Source organism: Netta rufina (genome assembly GCF_964035555.1).
Source record: "Netta rufina genome assembly, chromosome: 5".
Classification (NCBI taxonomy): domain Eukaryota; kingdom Metazoa; phylum Chordata; class Aves; order Anseriformes; family Anatidae; genus Netta; species Netta rufina.
In genome coordinates this window covers 16,759,914-16,782,103 of record NC_140128.1, presented here as the reverse complement: position 1 = coordinate 16,782,103, position 22,190 = coordinate 16,759,914, and the positions used below count along the sequence as shown (strand labels likewise).

The 22,190-nt window shown below is 42.0% G+C and overlaps 1 protein-coding gene across 1 annotated transcript in view; it reads right to left on the bottom strand.

The window, feature by feature from the left end:
* ABTB2 (ankyrin repeat and BTB domain containing 2) overlaps positions 1-21,589 on the bottom strand; it is a gene marked incomplete at its 5' end in the record, with an annotated part of 139,345 nt that extends 117,756 nt beyond the window's left edge. Inside the window, one exon of the mRNA XM_084288542.1 lies at positions 20,728-21,589. Within this exon, the coding sequence (XP_084144668.1) occupies positions 20,728-21,589 (862 nt within the window). The remainder of the gene's footprint in view (positions 1-20,727) is intronic.
* Positions 21,590-22,190: the final 601 nt, after the last annotated feature.

Here is a 22,190-nt window from a genome sequence, read left to right as displayed (position 1 = left end):
ACAAAAACACAAGACTTTAAAACATGAGAAATAGTTTTAACTGGATGAATGGCTATAAGGGAACTCAAACACTGCTCGCACTAGCAGTAAGCTCACGCTCTAATGATGATTTCATTTCTCTTTGGACACTCCCTAGAGCAAGCAATGTCTCAGTTTTGTGCTCTGGCAGACCAAAAATTCTGCCCTTTTTGCCGTACACTCCGCATAAAGTCACAGTCTATCCCACTGCAGTCCGTCAAGCTTAGCTCAGCAGCGCTGCACGTGTCACTCCCCAGCCCCAGCAGCTGGGAGCAGTAAGCCAGACCCGAGCAGCCAGGGCTCACTCTCAGTTTGCCATTAGGGACATCCCACGACACCCCAATCCTCCCACGCTTGTTTCTGTCTGGCTGCACTGGAAGCTCTCCGGCCCGAAGACGATGCCTAATATAGGGCTGGCATCCAAGTCAGGGCAAGCATGCTCTGAAGTCAGGGTTTCTGGGTGTTTCTCCGGTACAAACAACAGCATGCCAAATTATCTACGGTGATGTGGTACAAACACATGACGTGAGGCATTCTGTAAGTGACTGGTTTAGGCTCCCAGCCTCAAGAGGAATGCAGATAAACTGCACGGAGACCAGCAGAGGGTCTCTCCCTGAATACAGTCAGGTAGCTAGAGAAAGAAGCTTGCAAGAGGAAGTTGAGGGAGCTGGACTTGCATACGCTGGCTATGATGACGCTAAGAGGCAATTTTAAGGCAGCCTACATCTACTGGAAGAGTAACTATAAAAATTATGGAATCAAATTCTCAGGAGGACCAAACGGTGCACCCAGGGGCACCGGTCACAGTCTGTGGCTTGGGAGGCTCAGGACAGACATTAGGAGAAAATTCTTTGTTAAAGAGTGGGCAGGTTGCTCAGGGAGGCTGTGGAATCCACCATAAGGATATTTTCAAGGTTCGGCAAGGCAAAGCCTTTGCTTTCTCAATCTACTTCTGGCAGGAGTCCAGCTGTGGGTAGGAAGTTGGACTAGATGACCTTCAGGAGTTTCTTCTAACCAGCATTTCAGTGATTCTAATGTGACCAAGGAGTGATGCAGAGCAGTCACAATCACCAACTCCTGATATATTCATTTATATTCCTCCTCCTTCCGCCCCTTCCTGGGTCTAATTCAGAGGCTCGCAGTACTTTCACAATGAATGAAGCAAAGTTACTTAAGATTTTTTTTTATTTTTTTTTTCTGAGAACTGCTTGCTCATGCAACTTCCTCAATGTCAATGGGGATGCTGGATGTGACAGAGCATGTATCCAAGACATAAAAAACAAAACAAAAAAACACCCACAAAATATATTGGTATGAAACGCTTCATTCCTTTCTTAAGTGCTGCTTTTGCCTTAACTTGTTATAAGCTGAGAAAAAGATGGGGAGGAAGTTCATAATTCACTGCCCATAAAAATAAACCTACTCTTCATTAAAGGCCTGAACGTTTTGAGCAGAAGCAATGCTTAATGCCTTCAACACCACAGCCTGCTCTGTCTGAGTGTTGTTACCAAAGAGTGGCTGATTAGGAAGTTGAGGCCAAAGAATAATGTCTCCCAAAGCAGCCAATTGGAAAAGGTCTGCGAACAGCTGTGATATTGCTGCACAACAGTTGTGGGAACGCCGTGCTACAAGGTCAGATTCTGATCTACTACATCACTAAATTGAGACGAGCTCTATAGCAGACAGAAGTCACTCTAGATGTAAAACAAACTCCAAGTCCAGTCCACAATCTGTAGCATAGACAGCAAACTATAGCTCATTAGCATGGCTACATGAATGCCATTATTCAAACAAAATTATTACTACATTGCTCTTGACTTCAGCTACTAACTGCGACAAGCCATGCGTATTTTAAGAGAAGAGGCAATTCAGACCCCAAGAGACCTCATTCTGGTTCACCCCATATGCTTCTACTAACTCTTACATCCAATTAAGGCTGCCAATTTTATGAACTACTGTGTATTAAAGAACACCACAAACCTGACTGTACCCTCCCAATAAAATGGAAATGATGGTTGTATACCTTTCTTAAAAGCTGAATGAAAGCTCGATCCTGTGCTTCTGACTATGTTTTGGTTTCCAGGAATAGCAGATTGTGTTATGTTCCTATGTAATCACAGAGCAGGTCTCTGAACAAATCAATCTTCTCAAAAATTGTCTACTGACCCCTTCTTCCCTCTCAAACCTAATCAGCTTTAATAGTTGATCATCTAGCATTTGCCCACAGCATTCAAAAATCACTGTGACAAGTTAACATGATTATAACACAGTAAGCTCTTGCGGTGTATTTTCCCTGTGTAGTCCTAATCGTAAGGAAGACTCTGCCCCATGAAACTTCAGAATACAGAGTGAATCATCTTGTAAATAGAAAGATGGGGTTTTTGAGGAGAGAAGGGAGGGAGGTGTTGGTTTACTTCTCTTTCCCCCCCCCCCCCCCCCCCCGAAAGACTTGCTGGAGAGAGAGGGCTTTTGTGTTGGCAAGGACCGAACGAAGAGAAGCCGCTATCCCCGGACAAAAATTTATACATGACAACTACAGGACAAGATGAGAATTCACAGCAGCTCTGTATGTGCAGGTATTTACACAGCCTTCTTCTACTCCTAAAAATGAGTAAAGAGAAAACCAATACTTCAACAGGAATTCACTGTGGTTTTGCTCCCTATTACAACTTAATTTGATGCTCTTAACCTGCAGATCTGAATACGTAATATATTTCTTAGCATCTCTGGCATTCTGAACCAAACAATAGATGCAAAAACTATTTCAAATAATGAATTAAGGTCAAACTAAGTGATTAATGGGTTCCTTAATGTGTTATGCTGACTTTGTTCCAAAGTAAGCAGCTGCTTTATATAAACTGCTTCATTTCTCTTCAACAGCAAATCACAAGAAGTAAAAGAAATCACTCCCACACGAGTCCTTTAAGGCTCATGCTGTTCATCACTTAACAAGCGCAGAAAAGTAACCTGTTGTCCCTGAACAACAGAAAAGTGTCCTCAGATGAACCAGACCTGTACAACGAATACTGTACATTTTTACAGATGTTCACTGAGCCATCTCCTTACAAGCAGGTATGAAAATAGCCAGGTTAGGAAAGCAACTGATTATTAATTCATATACACACTCAGACACAAAATCCAAAATGGAATTTGTCCTGCAATCCCCAAGTAAGACAACCATCAAATACAGCTTCACAATTTTCTTGTAACATCACTGTAGGTGACAAAGTCAGACAAAGCTAGGCCATGAAAGCTTCATGAATATTTTTAAGCAAGAAGTATTGTATGCCCCTCTCTACCCCACCCCCAGCTGGCCCGAGGGACTTGACAACAATAGCTCTTGCCCCTCTAAGCAAAACACAGACTGAAAATACAAGTGACAGTAGCTTCTCACAATTGTGGAATATCAGAGAGATGTATAATCCACAACAGATTGTTCAAATCAGCCTTACTCAATCACTCGAGCACTTCTTTGTTATGTACTCTCATCAGAGAAATGCTTGGCAGTGTTCACATGTAAATCATCATCAGCTTTTTGGATCACCTCTTTTAATGTAGAATCAGCTCAAACTTTTCAGAATTATGAGGCTTCGCTAGAACGCTTTTCAGAAATACAATGCACTGCTGAAGACTCAGGCAGATGGCTTGGCTGAGACAGTTTGCAATTTGAAAATTGTCTCCAGTCAGATTTAAAAAAAAAAAAAAAAGCCAGCAAATCATTTCCAGATTATATTACACCCAAAAAAAAAAAAAAAAAAAAAGCATCAGCTTAGAGGAAGATACAGGGTCATGAAACAGACTGCCTTATTCACTGATCCCTTCCCCAGGGTTATATACTTCCTAGGTTATTTAATTCCTAAATGGGATTAATTGGTAGCTCCAGTCTGATTCTTGACAGACACATCACCACTGCATCCAGCAACGTCTGATACTACCATGCAGACCTCGCCTTGCTCCTGCTCATAGTTCTGCTCTTCCATGCAGCTGAAAGGGGACTACATACACAACTAAGGCAAGCAGAAATTGGTTCTTACAGACAAATAAAAGCTATGGTTGGAGCTGGCCTGGAGAATGAACCAGCCTCTCATATAGTTTCCTTCAGTCAGAATTAGAAACACAGATGGCCCTGTGAGAAGAAGATTAAGTTCAGGTTTTTGCCACAAAAAAGTTTGCTAAACTCCTATTCTGTCAATCCAGAACGTGCTACTAGCATGACACTCAGTGTTATTGTTATTTTTTAGTTAAGGAACATCCTCTCTACAAAAGATTAAATTAAAAACTGATGGAAAAGTGAACCTCCCCCATCATCTGTCAAGGCAGCATTAGTTGAAGAGTTGTACACTAATCTTCCGGCGTATCAAAAGCATTGCAAACAGCACGGTTCATTACCCGTGGGTTATTGTGTTAAACGTCTCAATCACAGATAAGAAAACTGTTGTCCAAAGCGAGACACCTCAGTACTCCCTGTTTCAACCTACAGTTCAAAGAAAATACATTCATAATTCTGACTCTATGATCTATCCAGACGCCTTACTTGGGATTCAATTCAGCCAAACTCAGCTATTATCATCAATCCTGCTTTATTTTAGCAGGCCAAAATTTAAGCTACAGCTGTAACTATCTGAAATAGCAGACCATCAGGGCTGTGTTCCAGAACTCTCTTTTTCCTCTACAGTAAATGCCAATGCAGTGGTCACACAGAATTAAGAGTAACTGTGACACTGACTGCTCAGGGCTGTAAGAAGGCAATAGTGGAATTAGTCTAGATGCATGCCAATCAGAGGTCAGAGACATACAGCCTGCTAAACAGAAATGTCACATCACTCATGGAATATAACAACTTAAACAAATTTGGAAGAGTATGTGGAATAAACAACGTAATAAACTTTCTTTTGCAAATGAGGTCCTGTATCTCCTTTCACGATCTGTTCAGACTCTAGATAAATTCACATTGACCAACCTTTTCAAAACACCAATAATAAAATTTCACTATTCACTTCTGTGCAGAAAGCCGCATGCAAATAATTCATCAACACCTCTGAATACTAAATAATGAAAAGGGGATTAAGCATTGTTTTCCTTTTAAGTGTCTACTCTTACCTTCATCTGGCAACTACTTCAAATCTTTACTCATAATCAAGTCTCACATAGAGGCTATAACATCCTTGTTTTATTGGCAGACATTACACACTATTCTCCTACTAACTGATTTTCCTGTGTTCTTTCTTCCAAGAATATGAAATTGCCATTAAATAAAAAGTAGTTTCAGATGAAAAGCTCTTTTCTTCTCCTTTAGCAATTTATAATGTAGAAGAAACGTTTCAGAATAATACCAAGTGACTACCCAGACCCCAATATTGTCAGAATTGTATCAGAAACATTAAACAAGCTCTAAAATGGTCACACTGTATATTATTATAACATCCTCCCCTTCTCTTCTAAATAGCACTTCTCTAAGGCAGGCCTGAGACACAGGAGAACTTAGGAGCCAAAACATTTTCCTGACCTAGTGTCCACTTTGTGAAAATATACTGAAGTGTGTATTACTGACCCAGAATCCAGCAGGAAACACTCTTACATTTCCATCTGAACCTATGTAGCTATGTAGGGAGCTTTAATCCAACTTTTTTTTTTTTTTTTTTTAATATATAAATTGAAGTATTAGGTCCACAGCCTCAAATTCACGCTGAACTGCTTCTCAAGTACACTGTCATGAAATGTGACCTTACAATGTCACTAGAAAGGTCCTAGAAAGCTTTTGTTCAAATACAGTCTCTAATGATAGACAAGAGTACTGAAGAATTTATGAAGCAAGATTAATAAAACCACATCAGTATCATGTATTAGAAACTACTCACACAGGAGAGTCTAGTTTGACTACTTCTACAACTACAGCTGTTGAACACAAGCATCATCTACTATCTCCAGTGGTTCCATTTTTATCTAGCATGATAAAAAGGTATGATTATGACTGGTAATTGTTGGAGAACCGGCTGTATGTTCCCAAATACTAGAAGCACAGTAGTCTTCAATGTAAGGTAAGTTAAGGATTTTTTTTTCTCTTCCCTCCACATGTACTGCACATACAGAAGAACTATCTGATAACATAAATAAAACCAACATCACCCACTGAATCTTGCCTTGTACAGTTGTTCATGCTAAGCACACAGCACGACAAACTGATCAGGAGAAATGAGATTTGCTATGTATTTGAAATGCTGCTACATGGCTAAAGAGTTTCCTTAAAAAATGAGATTCACATAAGAACGATACTTAAGACCCTGGATACTTTGGAGATACAGCGATGCTCTGTGCTACTTCTCATCTGTGTTGTCCTGTGCTTCCTGGCCAGAAGGGCTCCTAGCCTTCCTCCATCATGTGCTCTGCACTTGGTGTGGCCAAAGTCCTGACCGCAGCTCCATGCAGGCAGGCTCTGGCAGCACTCACATAAAAGCTTTTTGCTGCACACTGCAGTAGCTCACAGCATCCAGGCAGAGGACTAGATTCACATAAACACTAGATGAGGAAACCTAGGCTGCCTGAGGAATCAGTAGTGAGACAGACAGCATTAGAGACTGATTCAGTTCTGCTAACCTAACACCTCCTGTGCCCCCATCTCTTCACAGACCACATGCGGGGGGCTGCTCTTTTGTCTGATGTGCAGAGACAAAACTCTGTGTGGTTACTTCACATACGTTGGGGGCCTGATTCTCCACTGCTTTACACTTTCAGGCCAACGTGGCCAATTAAGTGTGGCTTGAATCTGGCCCCTCATATAAATGGATCATTTGAAATTATACGCATTACTTTACATGGAAAAAATTCAAGCTTTCAAAAATAAGCATATAAAACATAAAAAGACATTTAAAGTACGCACGCGCGCACACACACAAGCCAGTTTTACTTTACACTGCCTGTTCAGTAGAACAGATAGCCTGTTCTCTGACTCTCTTAACTGCAAACCTTATACTGGCTGTGTATATTTTGGACCCTTTCCCATCCTACCATGATTTCCTGTCTGAGTCTGCAGCCCATGGCAACAGCAGAAAATTGGAGTACAGGCTTTGCAGATGGTGGTAGGCCAAACGCCCTGTGCCAATTTAGTATCTTCTTCCATAACATATGTGTTATCTAAGTCTTGGCTATAGGGAAGGGTTACCTTCCGGCTAATAAATTACAATTATTTTGATTTATAAATTCTGCTTGCTTTAGGGAAGTTCTGGTCTTTTACAGTGCACATAAAGAAAAGAAAAAAAAAAGACAAACAAAAACAAAGCAAACCAAAAAAACCCACAATCACACAGCCTTATGTATACATCATCGTACTATAAAAGGAAAATGATATTCTGAACTGCTGTCAAGGAATAATAAAATCCTTGGTTTTATGACTCCATTCCAGCTGGTGACAGGTCACTGGGACTGTTTAAAACCAAAGCATAGCAGTCCCCTCCCCAGCTTTACTGATGTGCTGCACACACACCATCCCACAGAATAACCTATGATGAAAACTGCAATTCCACGTCGGCAACGGAACTATGAGAGCCAAGATTATACGCTCAGGGAAAAGGCGCCAGAAACAACTCCAGAGTTGCTTTCCATCAGGAAATCCAGCATTAACATGAATCTTCCTTGAGTGGCTTTCATAAAAGACTGCATCGGGCATTGCCTTGCCCTGACAGAACGGGTTGCAGGGGGGCAAGGGAAACCACACACGCTTTTCAAGGCGTAATATTAAACAAGCACACACCACTGCAGTCACCTGCTCACTGGTGCATCTACAGAACTCCTTCAGCATACAGATGCTTTAAATCCCACTGGCCCCTGGCACGAAATGAAGTATTACCCATGACGACCATCAAAGCTGCTCTCACTTGGAGGTGTAAAGCCCTGCAGTTTTCACTAAAACAAAACGACCTCAGAGAGACACGTGGCCTCAATCCAAGTGATTTCAGTGGAAGATCCCAAGCAAACACTTAGGAAAGAATCCACTCTTTTGTGATGCGCAAAATCATACCTTATTGTAATAAATCACAGACTAAAATCACTGGGCCACTGTCACATTCCATAATGAAAGTCTCTGGTTTCACAGCACTGGTAAACAAACACAGTACTGAGATTCAGCTTTTACACTGCATCCTTCCATTAAGCCTCTTCACAACAATTACCCATTTCCTTGACAGTTTGCCTCCCTCTTCTTCTGCTTATGCCACAATAGTAAAATCATTATTCAGAACCAAGTCATTCACAAAACTGTCTTCTGGGAGAAAATGCAAGGTCCTCAGCATCTTTCCAAATGTCTGTTTTTCCTGAGTAGAAGTTGGACTTACTTTTTCAAAAAGATGGAGATAAACACAACTTGCAAAGAGTAGATGCTCCAGAACTTCCAACATGCAGCACGGTGCTCAGCATTTCCGAGCTTGACACCGCACCCTTCGTGTCCTCCTTATACTCTCTCAGCTGACCCCATGGAAGCTCAGAGGAACACAGCACTTTCAGCTTCCCAACATTCCCCACAGTACCTGCACTGAGCAAGCACAGAACAGCAACCAGATCAATCGCCCTTCCTTTTTCCTTCTACTCATGCAATTGCAGCCCAGAAAGCAAACAGCTCACTTTGTCATAATGTGGTTATGGCCAAAAGCGTGCCTATGCACACTGCCTAGAGATTTAGGAGAGTATGCTTGGAGTCCTGTTTTTGAGTCAGTTGTGCAATGAACAAGGTAACTGTGTCTGTGCCAACTGCTCAAACTGAAAATTCTCTGCATTTTCTACACATTGAAAGGCACAGCAAGATCAAATAGATAAACCTAAATTATCAATCAAATCCAAATTTGTGGGGCTTTAAGAGAAAACTAGCTCATTTTTTTGTTCTGAACATCTCAATTCATTATCACGAGTAACATGGATTTATTATGTATTGAATATTCACTACTGAAGTCAAAAGAAGCATGAAACTCCTTGATGAATAACACATTTTAAACTTTTTTTTTTCTTTATTGCAGATGTACCACCACTGCCTCAAGAGAAGAAAAACCCCAATAATAATGGGGGAGAATGAGTAGTATTTGCTATTCTAGATACTGATCAAAGACCCATTAAAGCTAGCCAAAACAATTCCTTTCCCCTCCAGCTAGATTGAACTTGAAGGTAAGCAGCATTTCCCATAGAGATGCTGAGCTTCCTTTCAGTAGCAGTTCATTGGGAGTAATTCTGACGATTTTCCTATTTGCTGATCTTACTTTCATCACTCTCAAGTATCGTATCAGTTCAGACAAAACTGATAAGGCGATACTCACTAAAGCCAAAGTTTCCACATGTACTGTCCGAGCAAAAGAACTCTGCATAACGCTTCTTGGAAAAAAATAATCCATAAACACATAGACGAGCTTTAGATGTCTTCATATATTGACAATAGAAGGAAGTGGTTTATTACAAACAACTAATAAAGATATGTGTCAGTTGCTTACTATTATAGCTTTCCATCTTCTTCCTCCCATTCTAAATTGTTCAATCACTTTAGTGAAATTACCCAAAGCCTCTTTATCAACTTGAAATAAAAACACAGAAGCATTAAAATGCATACTAAGAGCATAGCAAAACTGTATCCATTCAACTCTGGAGAGATTTTTATGATCCTTATGCTGACAGCTTTGTTTAGTCTAAGCTGAGCACAAAAATGGTGTGGGTGTGTGTGTGTGTAGAAAAGAAAAAAGGGGAAAGATAACATTCAAAACTAAAAAGCCAAAATTTTGTATGCAATTAACCAGACATTATAACCACCCCCAAAAAGGGAATACGTTTTGTTACATAGCATCTCTTATATTATTATAACTTAAACACACATCCTTAATGTTTTGCTTAGACCTGGGTTACTGCAGCATGTGGTAACACATGTATTACTCACACAGTTTTCCGAAATCTGGAGTAACTATGGCAGCAATACACCATACAGGCTTCCACATAGTATCAAGCAACAGTTACTTAGACCAGAATAACATTTTGAGAAAGCATTAAGGAGTTCCAAACTGGTTTCAGTGAAAGTCAGGCTCACATGTAACAAAAAGACACCTCTGAAGACAGCACTGATGTAATGGTGCACAGGCGGGTGCTCTCTGCCTGCCTGCATGCATATATAGGCAGAAACACCACACCTCCTCACAAGCCTCAGAAGCGTGCCACTTCCCAACACCACCTCCTCACCCAGCAGGGATGACTGAGACAGGCTCTGTTTCAACTGGAAGAGAGAGGTCAATAAAGGCTGCAGGACTGTCAGCAGATCATGCAAGTGGAATCAATGTTAAAGATGAGTGACCTGTTCAAAAGCAACTAGAAAACTGTTATTTTGCTTTAATCTACTATTTTTCACATCAGTCTGAACTGCATGGCATATTGGATAGTCATCTAACTAAAACAAACAAGAAGTCAATTTATAATAAATTCTATTAGAACAACAACAAAAAGCAAAACAGTTTGAAGAAAGAATAAGAGACAAAACTGGCCACCTTCCCTACTTTAGCAATTTCACAATATTCAGTTCTTGGCTGTTAGCTGAAAGAGTAATGTGCTTTATTCAACAGCAATAAAATGTAAATATTAGAAGAAAATCTATTCACTGTCATCATGGACTTGAACAGAAAAAAAAAAAAAAGAAAAAGCCACACACAAAATAAGAGCTTATAGAGGGCCAAGAAAATAATAATTAGGTCTCTCTATGTTTAGTTTTTTAATGTAGAAAAAGTTCCAGCATAAACACACAGTCATAATTTCTTCTTTATTCTTCAGGTCCCAGTCAACAGTCTGCAGATTGGGCTAGAAATGAAAGTAACACAAGCATCCAACATGGGCTGCAGAATTATAAACACTGAAGAAAGGGACAAGCAGATTATGTCTTCCGTAGTGTTCCTTCCCTCTCATCCCTGGAATATCATAAACAACATTTACTTTGATCTTACACAACCCCCAGCAAAACTCACCAGTTGTTATAAGTCTACATGCATGAAATGAAAAGCTGGTCTAAAATGCTTAGTTGGCTCCAGTCCTTAGTTTCTAGCCCATTATTATATTACAGATACTCTTCATCATCTCAAGCATTTTGGTAGCACTACAGGAGACCTACAGCAATGACTTCAGTAAAAACATGGAAAAAATGGGGAAAAATGTGCTCAGGTCAAGAATTTTCATTTTTTCAGACAGGGAGAAACAAATGCAGTCTCCTGACAGACTGTGATGCTGCAGTGTTGCAAAAAGTATCCCTTCAAAGCATCTCTAACTGCTCCCTAAAACAAACAAACAAACCACCACCACCAACAGGGCTTAGCCATCAATTTCACTTTCACAGCCCTCCCTGAAAGCCTGGCAAACAGCATATCTTATGCACAAGCAACAAATCAGCTAAGAAGTTGAGCTTCACATTCTCAGGGTAAGACAGCAGAGTTTGCAGAAGGGAAAGCCTGCCATGAAATCTCTGAGTGACGTACACTGACCCAAGATGATTCAGCTGCTTTCCTTTATACTGTCCCTATCATCCCACGACCTGACAGGTCTTTATACAAATGAACGAAAGAAGTTTTGCCGCATCCTCCAGAAGCTGGTGTTTCACTCAGTTCAGACATGAAGCAGGTTAAGTAAGCTGGTGAGCATCAAACAAGTTTTAAGAAATGGTTTAGGTGTACTATTAGGACAACCACAACAAGATGGACAAGCACTCAGGCTTACAACTAATCTATGAGTTGTCTGGGTTAAATGCATACACAGAACACCAGACAGTATTCGTTTACTCGATGGCAAGTTAAATATATTCACAACAATCCACATGACCTTATGTAATTATTCTTGTGGGTCACAGCCCACAACCTGGGCTTTGCTGAGCATCCACTTCAGAGAAACGTTTCATGTTAAAAACTATAACAATGACCAACCCAAACAAGTATCTCCTAGGGGACCACCAGAAAAGCCATCAGCCAGATTATAGTTCATGAAATCACATAATTAAATAATAGGTTTCAAGCAAACGAGGAAGGAAGTTTACAATTCTAAGGGACTTTCATCTGCAAGTAACATATGAGCAAGCAGCTTTTAATAGACAAGGACTTAATAGCTCACAGTTCCACTTAACTTGTATTTAAAGGACTGATCCTTAGTTTCCAGTCCTAAAGACAACAGCAGTTACAGCACATCCTTCCCTCAGAAGCTACTTTCAAACTACTAATTCCATCCCACATATTCCGTGCTCACGGAAGCTGCAACAACCACCCCAGCAGGCTGCAGCCAGGTATAATGCAGGCAGACACTTTAATTACATGGTGACACCCCTCAGCCCTGCCCTACCCATAGCTGGCCTGTCCCAGTGCTAGTCTCTCCTTGCTCCAGTTGCCAAGTGTACCAAACCATACCCGCTGAAGCCAAACACTTCCTGAGCACTCGAATGAGATCACAATCCCGGCTTTATTTGTGACCTAAGACAGCAGGCAAGTCTGGATGCGTCTGGGTGAAAGGAACAAACCTTAACTTTGTCCATCAGCATTTGTGTGTCTTTTCCTCTTTCTGTTGGTGCTTTCAGGCCTGCATGACCAACAACAAGACTTCATTTAAGAGGCTTCCCTCACTCACAAATGCACTACTTAGTCCTTAAATTGAGAGATGCTCCAAAAAAAATAAATAAAAATAAAAATACTGCTAGACCTTGTTAAGCTCTTGTTCTCTAAGGGAAGGAATCCAAGTTCTGTTGAAATATTTGTCCCAATGTATAAATTAAGAAATTATGAAGTCACCTTAGTACTGGTTTTCACGCTGTCTCAGGTTTGCTTAGATTTAAGCAGATGTTAAGTGTTAGATACTTACATGTTCAAACCAACATGGAAGTTAATCCCAATAAAACAGGAGCATCAGAAATGATTGCTTTGATTTCATCTATCACCCTGTGTTCTCATGGCTCAGAGAGAGCAAACGAGCATTTTCTCATGTTGACTACTTGTGAAGCTGACCTTACTACATGAGGTATTTTCCCCCCAATGTCCAGAGGGTAAGATTGCAAAGCTGGAGACTCCTGAGCCTGTAATGATGCGAAGATGTTTATAAATAAATAACAACCACATATACTGACTTGAAAAGCTCAGCATTTACTAAATGAAAGCTAAAATGTAAGCAAAAGAAAGAACTACTTTGACCTTGTTTCCAAACATTCAGAAGAATAAAGTTTGCTGAGGAATTTGCTGGACACAGTGTAGCTAGTGGATTCATTGTATTTAGAAACCTCTTTTGCCCTTTTGAATCCTGCTGGCACAACAGACAAATTGCTCAAGATAAACACCTGTTGATTTTATATTTTACATTAAGGACAACACAGCAACACAGTGAATGTTAATATTTCCTTTGGCCTTATTTATTTATTTACTTATTTTTTACATTGCAGTAAGATGAATTACTTTTAAAAACAAAACTTAAAGTTCAATACTAAGATCCTGGGTTTAAGCTTCCAAGTGCAAACAAGCACTTCTGAACTTCCTTTCTAAAGTTCCTTCAGTCCTAAGCGCATGCCCTTCTGCAACCTGGTAATTGCGTAAATGAACATCACAAATCTATTGTAGACTACTAGGCAAGTATTTTCAGAACTTTACTTTTTGCATTTCGTATAACTCAAGGCTTTATGAATGTAAACACCTGCCTTTCAATGTTGTATACCCATGCACTGCATGGGTAACACCAGGCTAGCAAGAGGAACAGAAAAATGAAACAGATGAGGCGGGAAGCTCGAAATGGACGAGCACCTAGACTAATGGAATCATACTAGGCACAGGAGCAGAAATAAGCTATTAGAACACAGAAGTGTTACAGCAACATTAACACCCAAACAAGATTTTTCAGTGTAAAAAACAGTGCTTACCTCAAGCCCATTAACACGATTTATTCAGAACTCACTCTCTCCCTGTGTTACAACTAAAATTAGGTTTGGTAAAGCCCCAAACTAGGTAGGATTAAGATTTCTGAATAATATATATGACAATTATACACTGGGTGAGTGCTTATCTTCTCAAGAAAGAGGAGGAAATGTGTCATGATAAAAGTCAATTAGGGAAGTTCACAGACAATCATCAGCTCTCCCTGGATTAGTTGAGTTTAGGCTTCAGATTGCCTGAGAAATCATAGTGCATATATATACATATATAAAAAAAAGAAAGAATAAGAATAAAACAATAATAGCAAAACAAAAGATCACTCTAGTGGTATGGTTGAGGAAGCACAGCAGACTATGCTGTGTGACTTTCTAGACAGGAGACAAGACAATTTAATTTACATTAAATTATTCCAATAACAGAAGATATGTAGATCAACTACGCAATATTTTACGATTGAGCAAATGAGCACTCAAAGCTCATTCCGCATTTTTCTGTCCTCAAAAAAATGAAAGAGCATGCTAAATATTGCACAGGCACTCACTGCTAAACCTTGAGTTAAAGCAGTTTGATTTTTCATCTGAAATGAAAAACCAAAACCCTGCTGTAACTTCAGGTTTCACATACCAAGGGGGAAAAAAAAAATAAAAAAAATCTGTCTTGGTCTCAAAGGCAGTTCAAACCCCTGGCTTTTGCGGCAACTCAAACAGCAACAGACTCCAGCCTGAACACCGCAGGGAACAGACCTTTTTCTCCAGAGGTTTCTTCTGCACAGACCTGGCTCCCCAGTTTAACAGGGATATGCTGGCACCAACACTGATTCCACTTAAAATCTAAACATCTGCATTCACTAGTAGTAGTTACACACTGAGGGAGTTTCAACACTTGGTCTTCAACCAACTGAATTGAAAGGACCCAAATTTTATTGCCATGGTGTAATATCAGCAATTTGAAGGATTAATTTGAGGCAGCATTACTACATTGTCTGTTTCACTAAATGAAAAATACGTACATACATAAAAACCCACTATAAAGAAAGAAATAACAGGCATTTTAGCTCTACTTGATCTCCCCCTCAACATAAGCAAGATGTGGATCTGCAGATGTTTGTATTTTTAATTGTGCATCTAGTGGTTTGCATTTGTAGGAGACGAGAGCATGTACGTGTATATGCAAGTACCAACAGTCAGGCTTAGAGAATTTGTCCCTGTGGGTTTGTGGGTCCAAACCCAGGCTCTTGAGTATGCAGGAGTAGAAGCACATGAGGTATGCCGCAGGTACATTTGTACAGAGACGAATGACACTACAATCCAAGTAAAATTGTAGCTACAACCAGCTCATCCGCACAGAAACAGGCACGTTGATCTCTCATGTTCCTGCCCGGGAACCCCAGTGAGCAAGATGCGCGAGGTGAGCAGAGCGCGGTGCACTCAGCCAGACCCAGTGAGCAAAAGCGACACAGCGGGGCCAGCGCATCACATGTGCTACATGCAGGCTGGAAAGTGAGCAGCCATTTCAGAATCATAGAACCAGCTAGGTTGGAAAACATCTTCAAGATCACCAAGTCTAACCATCACCTGCCAAGTACCATCAGTAAACCGTGCCCCTTAGTGCCACCTCCGCACGTCTCTTAAATGCCTCCAGGGATGGGGACTCCACCACTTCCCTGGGCAGCCTGTTCCAATGCTCAATCATCCTCTCTGTGAAGAAATTATTCCCAATATCCCATCTAAGCCTCCCCAGCACAACTTGAGACTGTTTGCTCTCACCCTATCACTTGTCACCTTTTCTCTAGGCTTCTAGATTTTCAGCCACTGTGCTGGCAGGTCTGCCAGATGGCCAGAAACCTAAAGGATGCTTTCCTGTCTGTACCAGAGGAGGGACTGAAGGCTTTTTATCCCCCCTGCACCTGAGCCTGGCCCCCATGCAATCAGGGGCACTACAGGAGAGCATCCCAGTACAAAGCCATTTATTCGTGGTAGCACGGGCAGGAAAGGTCCCCAGCCCACTGGAAGCTTTCATCCAGTGCACCGTTAACAGAAAATTGCTTAGCCTGCCAGTAGGTGCAAATGAGTTCCTGTCCCCAATCTACTAAGCACGCTGAGCGGGTATTAGGGGAGGCCAGAGCAGAGATTAGACACAGCTGTGTGATTCACAGCTATAACCAAGCAGCTTCAAACCACTGCTTAAGATGTATGCATTTCTGTTGGACCCTGATATGACACAGAAGAGGTGATTTCTTAAACGATTAGCGCACAACCTGAGGTACAGCTGTAGTAACCTTGTATTTCTACTCAGCTTAGCTTATTGATTGCTTTTGCAGCTCTCCACCCCCAAAATGCACCCTCCCAACACGCAGTTCTTCTGAGTAATTGTGAAGCTGATACCTTATTAAAATTGATGAGGCTCTTTATGAGCACATCACTTTGTTCAACTCAGATAACAAAAGAGACATTTATTGAAAAGTCAATGATTTATTTTTTCAGTGCTGGATTTTGGTACAGTACCATGAGTACACTGAAATAAAAGTTATATCAGACCAGTTAGACAACCGTAAGAAATAATTGTTAAGAATGGCATAACCCCCCCCCAACCCCGAAGTTAAAATCAGCTGTAATTCTTAAGATATATTAGTGCAGTGAGAAATAAAAAAAAATCATGTTAGTCAGATCCTAAGCCCAAAGTCAACCCCCACACTCGATACTTGATAGACTGTTCCAAGGTGTTTAGTATCACAGAGAGCAGAGGACTCATCCCTGGACTAATTCTACACAAGTTCAAACCAGTTTTTTTCCTGTGAGGAAAGGTTATACATTTTCCCCCTTCTGCCCCTTTCAAAGAAAAAATATCTCAAGACACACGTAGAGCTTACTTCAGACTCAGTTTCTGCTGCTCATTGGCTGAGCAATCAACAGGCTAATTTGTTGATTAGTTCATCCACAGAGACTTACAAGTGTTTCAGCTAAGAGCTATGTGAAAAAACAGCATTATTGAGTTAAATCCCCCCCCTTTTTTTTCCAAGCAACATCTGTCAACACTTATATCCACAGAACATCGGGATGTGCTGATGCATTAAATAGCACAGCAGGTGTATTGGCTGTCACAGTAGTGTTCGGCAATAACCAGAGAGTTCAGTACAACTTAAGTGCTGTAGTTAATAGGGCAGTAATATCAAAACGCATTTGAAGTGTTGACAGTTCAGGTTCTAATGAACCGTGCATCAGTCAAATATAGGAACATCAAGTTGAAGAATCACATTTCCAAGGTAAGTTCACGTTTCTCCTCATCTCACTACAAACATTTTAAATGAGTAGGCTCTGATATTCCAAACTAGAAAGTGTCAAAATCCCTGTGAAACCACTGGCTGCATTCTCTACTTTTGCTTTACCAAGACATATCATACATGTACATCTCTACCTAATTTAAAGTAGAAAATAAAATTTTAAAAATATACACATTTTTATATTATATATACACATTATAATGCATATAATAATGTATATATAATATATATATTATATATAGTATATAAAAATATTAAAAATATAAAATAAAAATATTCTAAGTCATATGGCTTTTTTTTTTTTTTTTAATGTTCTAGTTGCTACGTTGTTCAGTAGCTGCTTATCATTTCTGTTGCTTTTAAAGATGTTTCATTTTCTTTTCAACTTCCATTGCATTATTTTTGCAACACGTCACCCAGATTCTGTCTGAAAAGACTTAGCCCTTGGAGGCACCCATATACCCAGAGAGCCTCACAGACCTCCTTTTGGCCACAAGCTCAGATGGCATCCCTCCTTCCAAAGCAGAAACTGAGTCTCAAGCACAAAGTCAGAACTCACACCAACAGCAGAAAGTACCTCAGAGGCGCTGCAAATAGTTGATTAAAGAACACCTTCACAGAAAGGGTAAAGTAAATAAACAAACCACAGATTATTATTTATCTAAAAATAAAACTAAAATCCCCCTTAAGCGCTTACAGAGTTTTCAGCTTTACTCTTGACACACCAGGTGTTAATTAGAACGTTTGTTATAATAAATATTAAGCTTTCAGCCTCCAAAGTCATTAAGAATAGCAACTGGACTACTTTATTTGATGGGAGATTAATCACAGAAGGAATCCAGGTCTAAATCTCTGTCTCTTGGGAATTTACAAAGATTTATCTATTTACTTACTGTTTCTTAGACTCCAAGGAAGCATGCTACCCTGATCTAATAATGAAAATTGTATTTGATAGATCTTAATGCCAGAAAGGTCCATTATGATAATCCAGCACAATCTTCTGTGCAGTACACTGCCAAGGATTGCATCCAGAGACTGCAGTGCTTGACTGGAGTTGAAACTTAACCTCTAAGAGCTTTTTATCTCTAGCATCAAACTCAGTACTATAAAACAAAACCCGCCAAACATGCGCCAAGTTCAGAATTTACAAGTACTCCACTAAAATGTTCTTACTATAAAAAGAAACAAAGATGACAGTAAAGCAGTAAAGACTGTTCCTTTCACTGGAACAAAACCAGTTATTTTACCACTAGATCTAACTCAGATTTAAATTAATGTAAAGGACAAAATCATTTGAGAGCACTGTGGAGAACATGAATGCTACTAATTTACAATTCCTATGGGAGGAAAGAATAAAGTTTTTTCAAGCTTTTTGAGCCTATATTGTGGTCTTACAATTGCAAGGAAAGCCATTTAGAAGATTCACTGACTTGTGTCAGGTAAAGCAGTAGTGACAGACTGTCACAGGAAATCATAGTATACCTTCATGTGCGCTTTATTCGATTTTCAGACTTAAAAAAAAATGCATTCAATTATTGACAGAATTGATCTGAAAGAGAGGAACAATAAGAGAGGCAACAGAAGCCAACCCCTTCTGTGGCCAATGACTGCTTGGTATTACACCACGCAAGCGTTATCATAACTGACCATTTGGTGTTTTGAATATTTATAAGCATTTCCCTGCACAGTCACTCATGTTTCCATTGAACAACAGCTTCCATTCATTCATTGCACTTTTTCCAAGAAAGATTTCACCTGATAGATAATAATAATAATAAAAAGCAGCAGCTCTGTGAGGGACTGACTCTTCCTCTCCATTTTACACAGACACTGTGTGGCAGAAGCACTAAGCAGCCAACAGCGTGAGTGCATGCTTCACTTTATAGAGCCACAATATTTTACTCCAGCTCCCACGGATGAGGAACAAGAGAGGGAACATAGTCCTACTTTTGCACCTGGTGACAAATAGTCCCATGGTACACAAAGGATTATGACAAGTGTATTGGCAGAAGGCGTTCCTTTATAGTCTTGCATCAAATAGTTTGTACTTCAAAAAGTAGATCTCTGGGTTTGACTTTTGCTGTTACATCTTGTACCAAGACCAAGCACACATCCTAGGCTCTTTGCATTTATTTCACATATATTTGGTAATATCACTACGAGGACAGAGTGCAGGCAGAGCACATAAGAGAGGGTTTATGGGCAGCCATCCTCTTACGCAGTAAGGATGAACCAATGAACCAGGCTGACTCACTGCGGAGACACTGCAGCACTGAGGAGAGTCACTGCACCCATCCACTAGTGATGGGAACTGCTGCGGGATTCTCTGGATGGGGGGAACAGCAGGAAGTCAATGCACCTGGCAAGCAGAAGTCAAGGGAGCCAACCCTCCTCTGATTAAGTGTTTCATTAGCAGCATTCACTGAAGGCATCGTTCTTGCTCAGAGAAAGCCTGCTCCTTTACCTGTCTCTCACTGTGAGATCATCTTTTGAAGAGGACAGGTTTTTGCACACAGTTAAACCAGGAAGGTACTCTGCATGGAACACCTGACTGTAACTCCAAGGCCAGCAAAAGTCATGAAACCGCATGGCACACAGAGTAGTTTTCAGAAATCACATTCCTCTAAGTTTTCCAGGGGGAAAAAAATAAAAAATAAAAAAATATGGTGCTCCTCAGCGTGATGATGAAAAACAAACTGTGCAGCTTCTTAACAGAAACAGAAAGACTTCAGCATTTCAAATTGCTCCTCAGTCTCGTTGGAAGAGTCCAACATTCCTCTATCTGCTTATTTGCTTAACTGCTCAAAAAGTCTGCTTTCTAAACAAATTACAGAGGTAAGTATCTTAATGCTATGTTATTCTCATTACTGAGGCACCATTCTACATGCTCGCTTTGGCAAGCCAAGCACAAGCTCTCATTTATTACACAAGTGTAATTACAACACAGGTTTCTGCTAAACTAGAAGGAAGTCTAAGTAACATGGAGTTATAAGTTTTTGCTCAGAAACTGAATTTCACTACCGCAAAGGAAAAAAGGTCTCAATGTTGTTTTCCCTCTCCAGGCTGTATGTGGGAATAACATATTTAAGAGGAAACTGCAAAACTGTCAGTGTAACTCATTACACACTGGTTGGAGGCCCAAGTAAATTTTGTTTAAAAACAATAACTGTATTTCTGGAAAGTGGCTTGTAATGCACATTTCTTCTGAGCACAGAGAAGTTGTTCACATGCCAGTTATAGCAGAAACACTCAAAACAGCAGCTGGTAGAAAGTCAGGAGACATCTGTTAAGTCAACAGGGCTTTGGTTACCCATCACTTCAGCACCTTATAGAAACTGATACACCTTAAGAAGAAAGCAGTATCATTGCTGCCTGGTGAAGACATCTGCTTTATGCACGCACAAACCACTACCAAGATGCAATTCAGGTGAAAAGACAGACAAACAAACAGAAGAACCAAATCCAAAAACACCAGCTACTTTACTACAAAGCTTGCTGGTGTGAAGAAGAGCAATCATAAGGGCTGGATCTTACCGTTAGCATTTTTCCCACAGATGAGATGCTCGTAGGGTTGCAGCACTCCCCAAAGTTCAGCATCATTGTTGATAACCATCTCCAGGATTTCAGCTGAGATCTCTCCTCCTCCGTCGGGGCTCTGACTTGCCAAAACCCTAGCCTTAATCTCTTCTACAAGGTTTTCCATGCAAGCGGTTAAAGAGATGGCCGCGTATTCGTGAATCCTGACCGAGATCCTAGTGTCCACCATCCACCTGAAGAACCTCCCCACGGAGAGGGTGAGGCCGCATCTAGCCGATTTGCCCTTCCTCAGCCCATCTCCAGCACTCATGCTGTAGAGGGAGAGAGCCTTGACCGTGGCCAGGACACAGCTTTCAGACAGCGACCAGCTCTGGATGAGCTTGATGGCACTCTGCACCTCGAACCTGGTGCACTTGGAGTGCATCACGCTGAGGCGCTGAGCTTCCCGGGCGATGCGGATCAGGGCGCGCCTCAGTAACTGGGAGAGCCGCCTGACAGCTTCCTGAGAAAAGGGCCTGCTCTTTCCATCTCCTTTCACTTTTCGGAGTATTTTTCCGATGTCTTCATCGGTCCAGGGGTACTCCTCTAGATCCGGCAGCTTAGGACACTTGGAAAAGATATCTGCAACCTCCGGGTCCTCCGGCAGAACCGTGTTCACTGTATCCCAGCTGTTATTCCTACTGTTCATGGAGCCCGAGTAGTACCACCAGTTGCCTCGGTGCTGAGAAGAGGTGAAGGCTTGGGAGTTGGACTTGGACGAGGAGAGACTAAGGGACCTGCAGGAATCCCCTGCCCCATAACCAGAGTCCAGAGTCAGATCCTCCAGGGTCTTCAGAGTAGAGCTGTATATCCCAGCCATAGGAAAGGCTGGCGAGCCAAGCGCCGGCAGCGCGACGAGGCGAGGCTGCAGCGGATCCCTAGCGAGCCGGAGCCGCCTGCCCCCGGGGCGGCCGAGCAGCGGGGCGGGCGGGAGCCGTGCGGGCAGCTACCTCCATGCCGCGGGGGGGCCGCCCCCGGCCGTCTCCTGCCCGCGGCGGGGCGCGGGGCGCTCGGCGGGACACTCGCGGCGGCTCGGGCTCAACTTCTCCGCCGCCGCTCCGCCGGGCGCCCCGCCCCGCCCCATGCAAATGAGCTGCGCCCGGACGCGCCAATCGGCGGCGCCCAAGCCGAGCCGGGCGGGCGCTATGCAAATGAGGCCGGGCGGGCGGGGCGCCGAGGGGACGCGAGGACAGCGGCTGCGGGGCTGGAGGCGGCGCGCGGGGCCCGAGCGCTGCCTCTGGGCGGTGTCTGCACGGCCCCGGCCCGGCCCGGCCCCGCCCGCTGCCCGCGGGCACTGCCCGGCCCCCCGCGGAGCGGCCGCGCGGGACGACGGCGCCGCCCGGCGGCAGCAGCCTGGCGGCACGGCGCGGGCCGGCGCTCCGCTCCCTGCCCTAAGCGCGTTTAGAACTCAGAAATAAGCC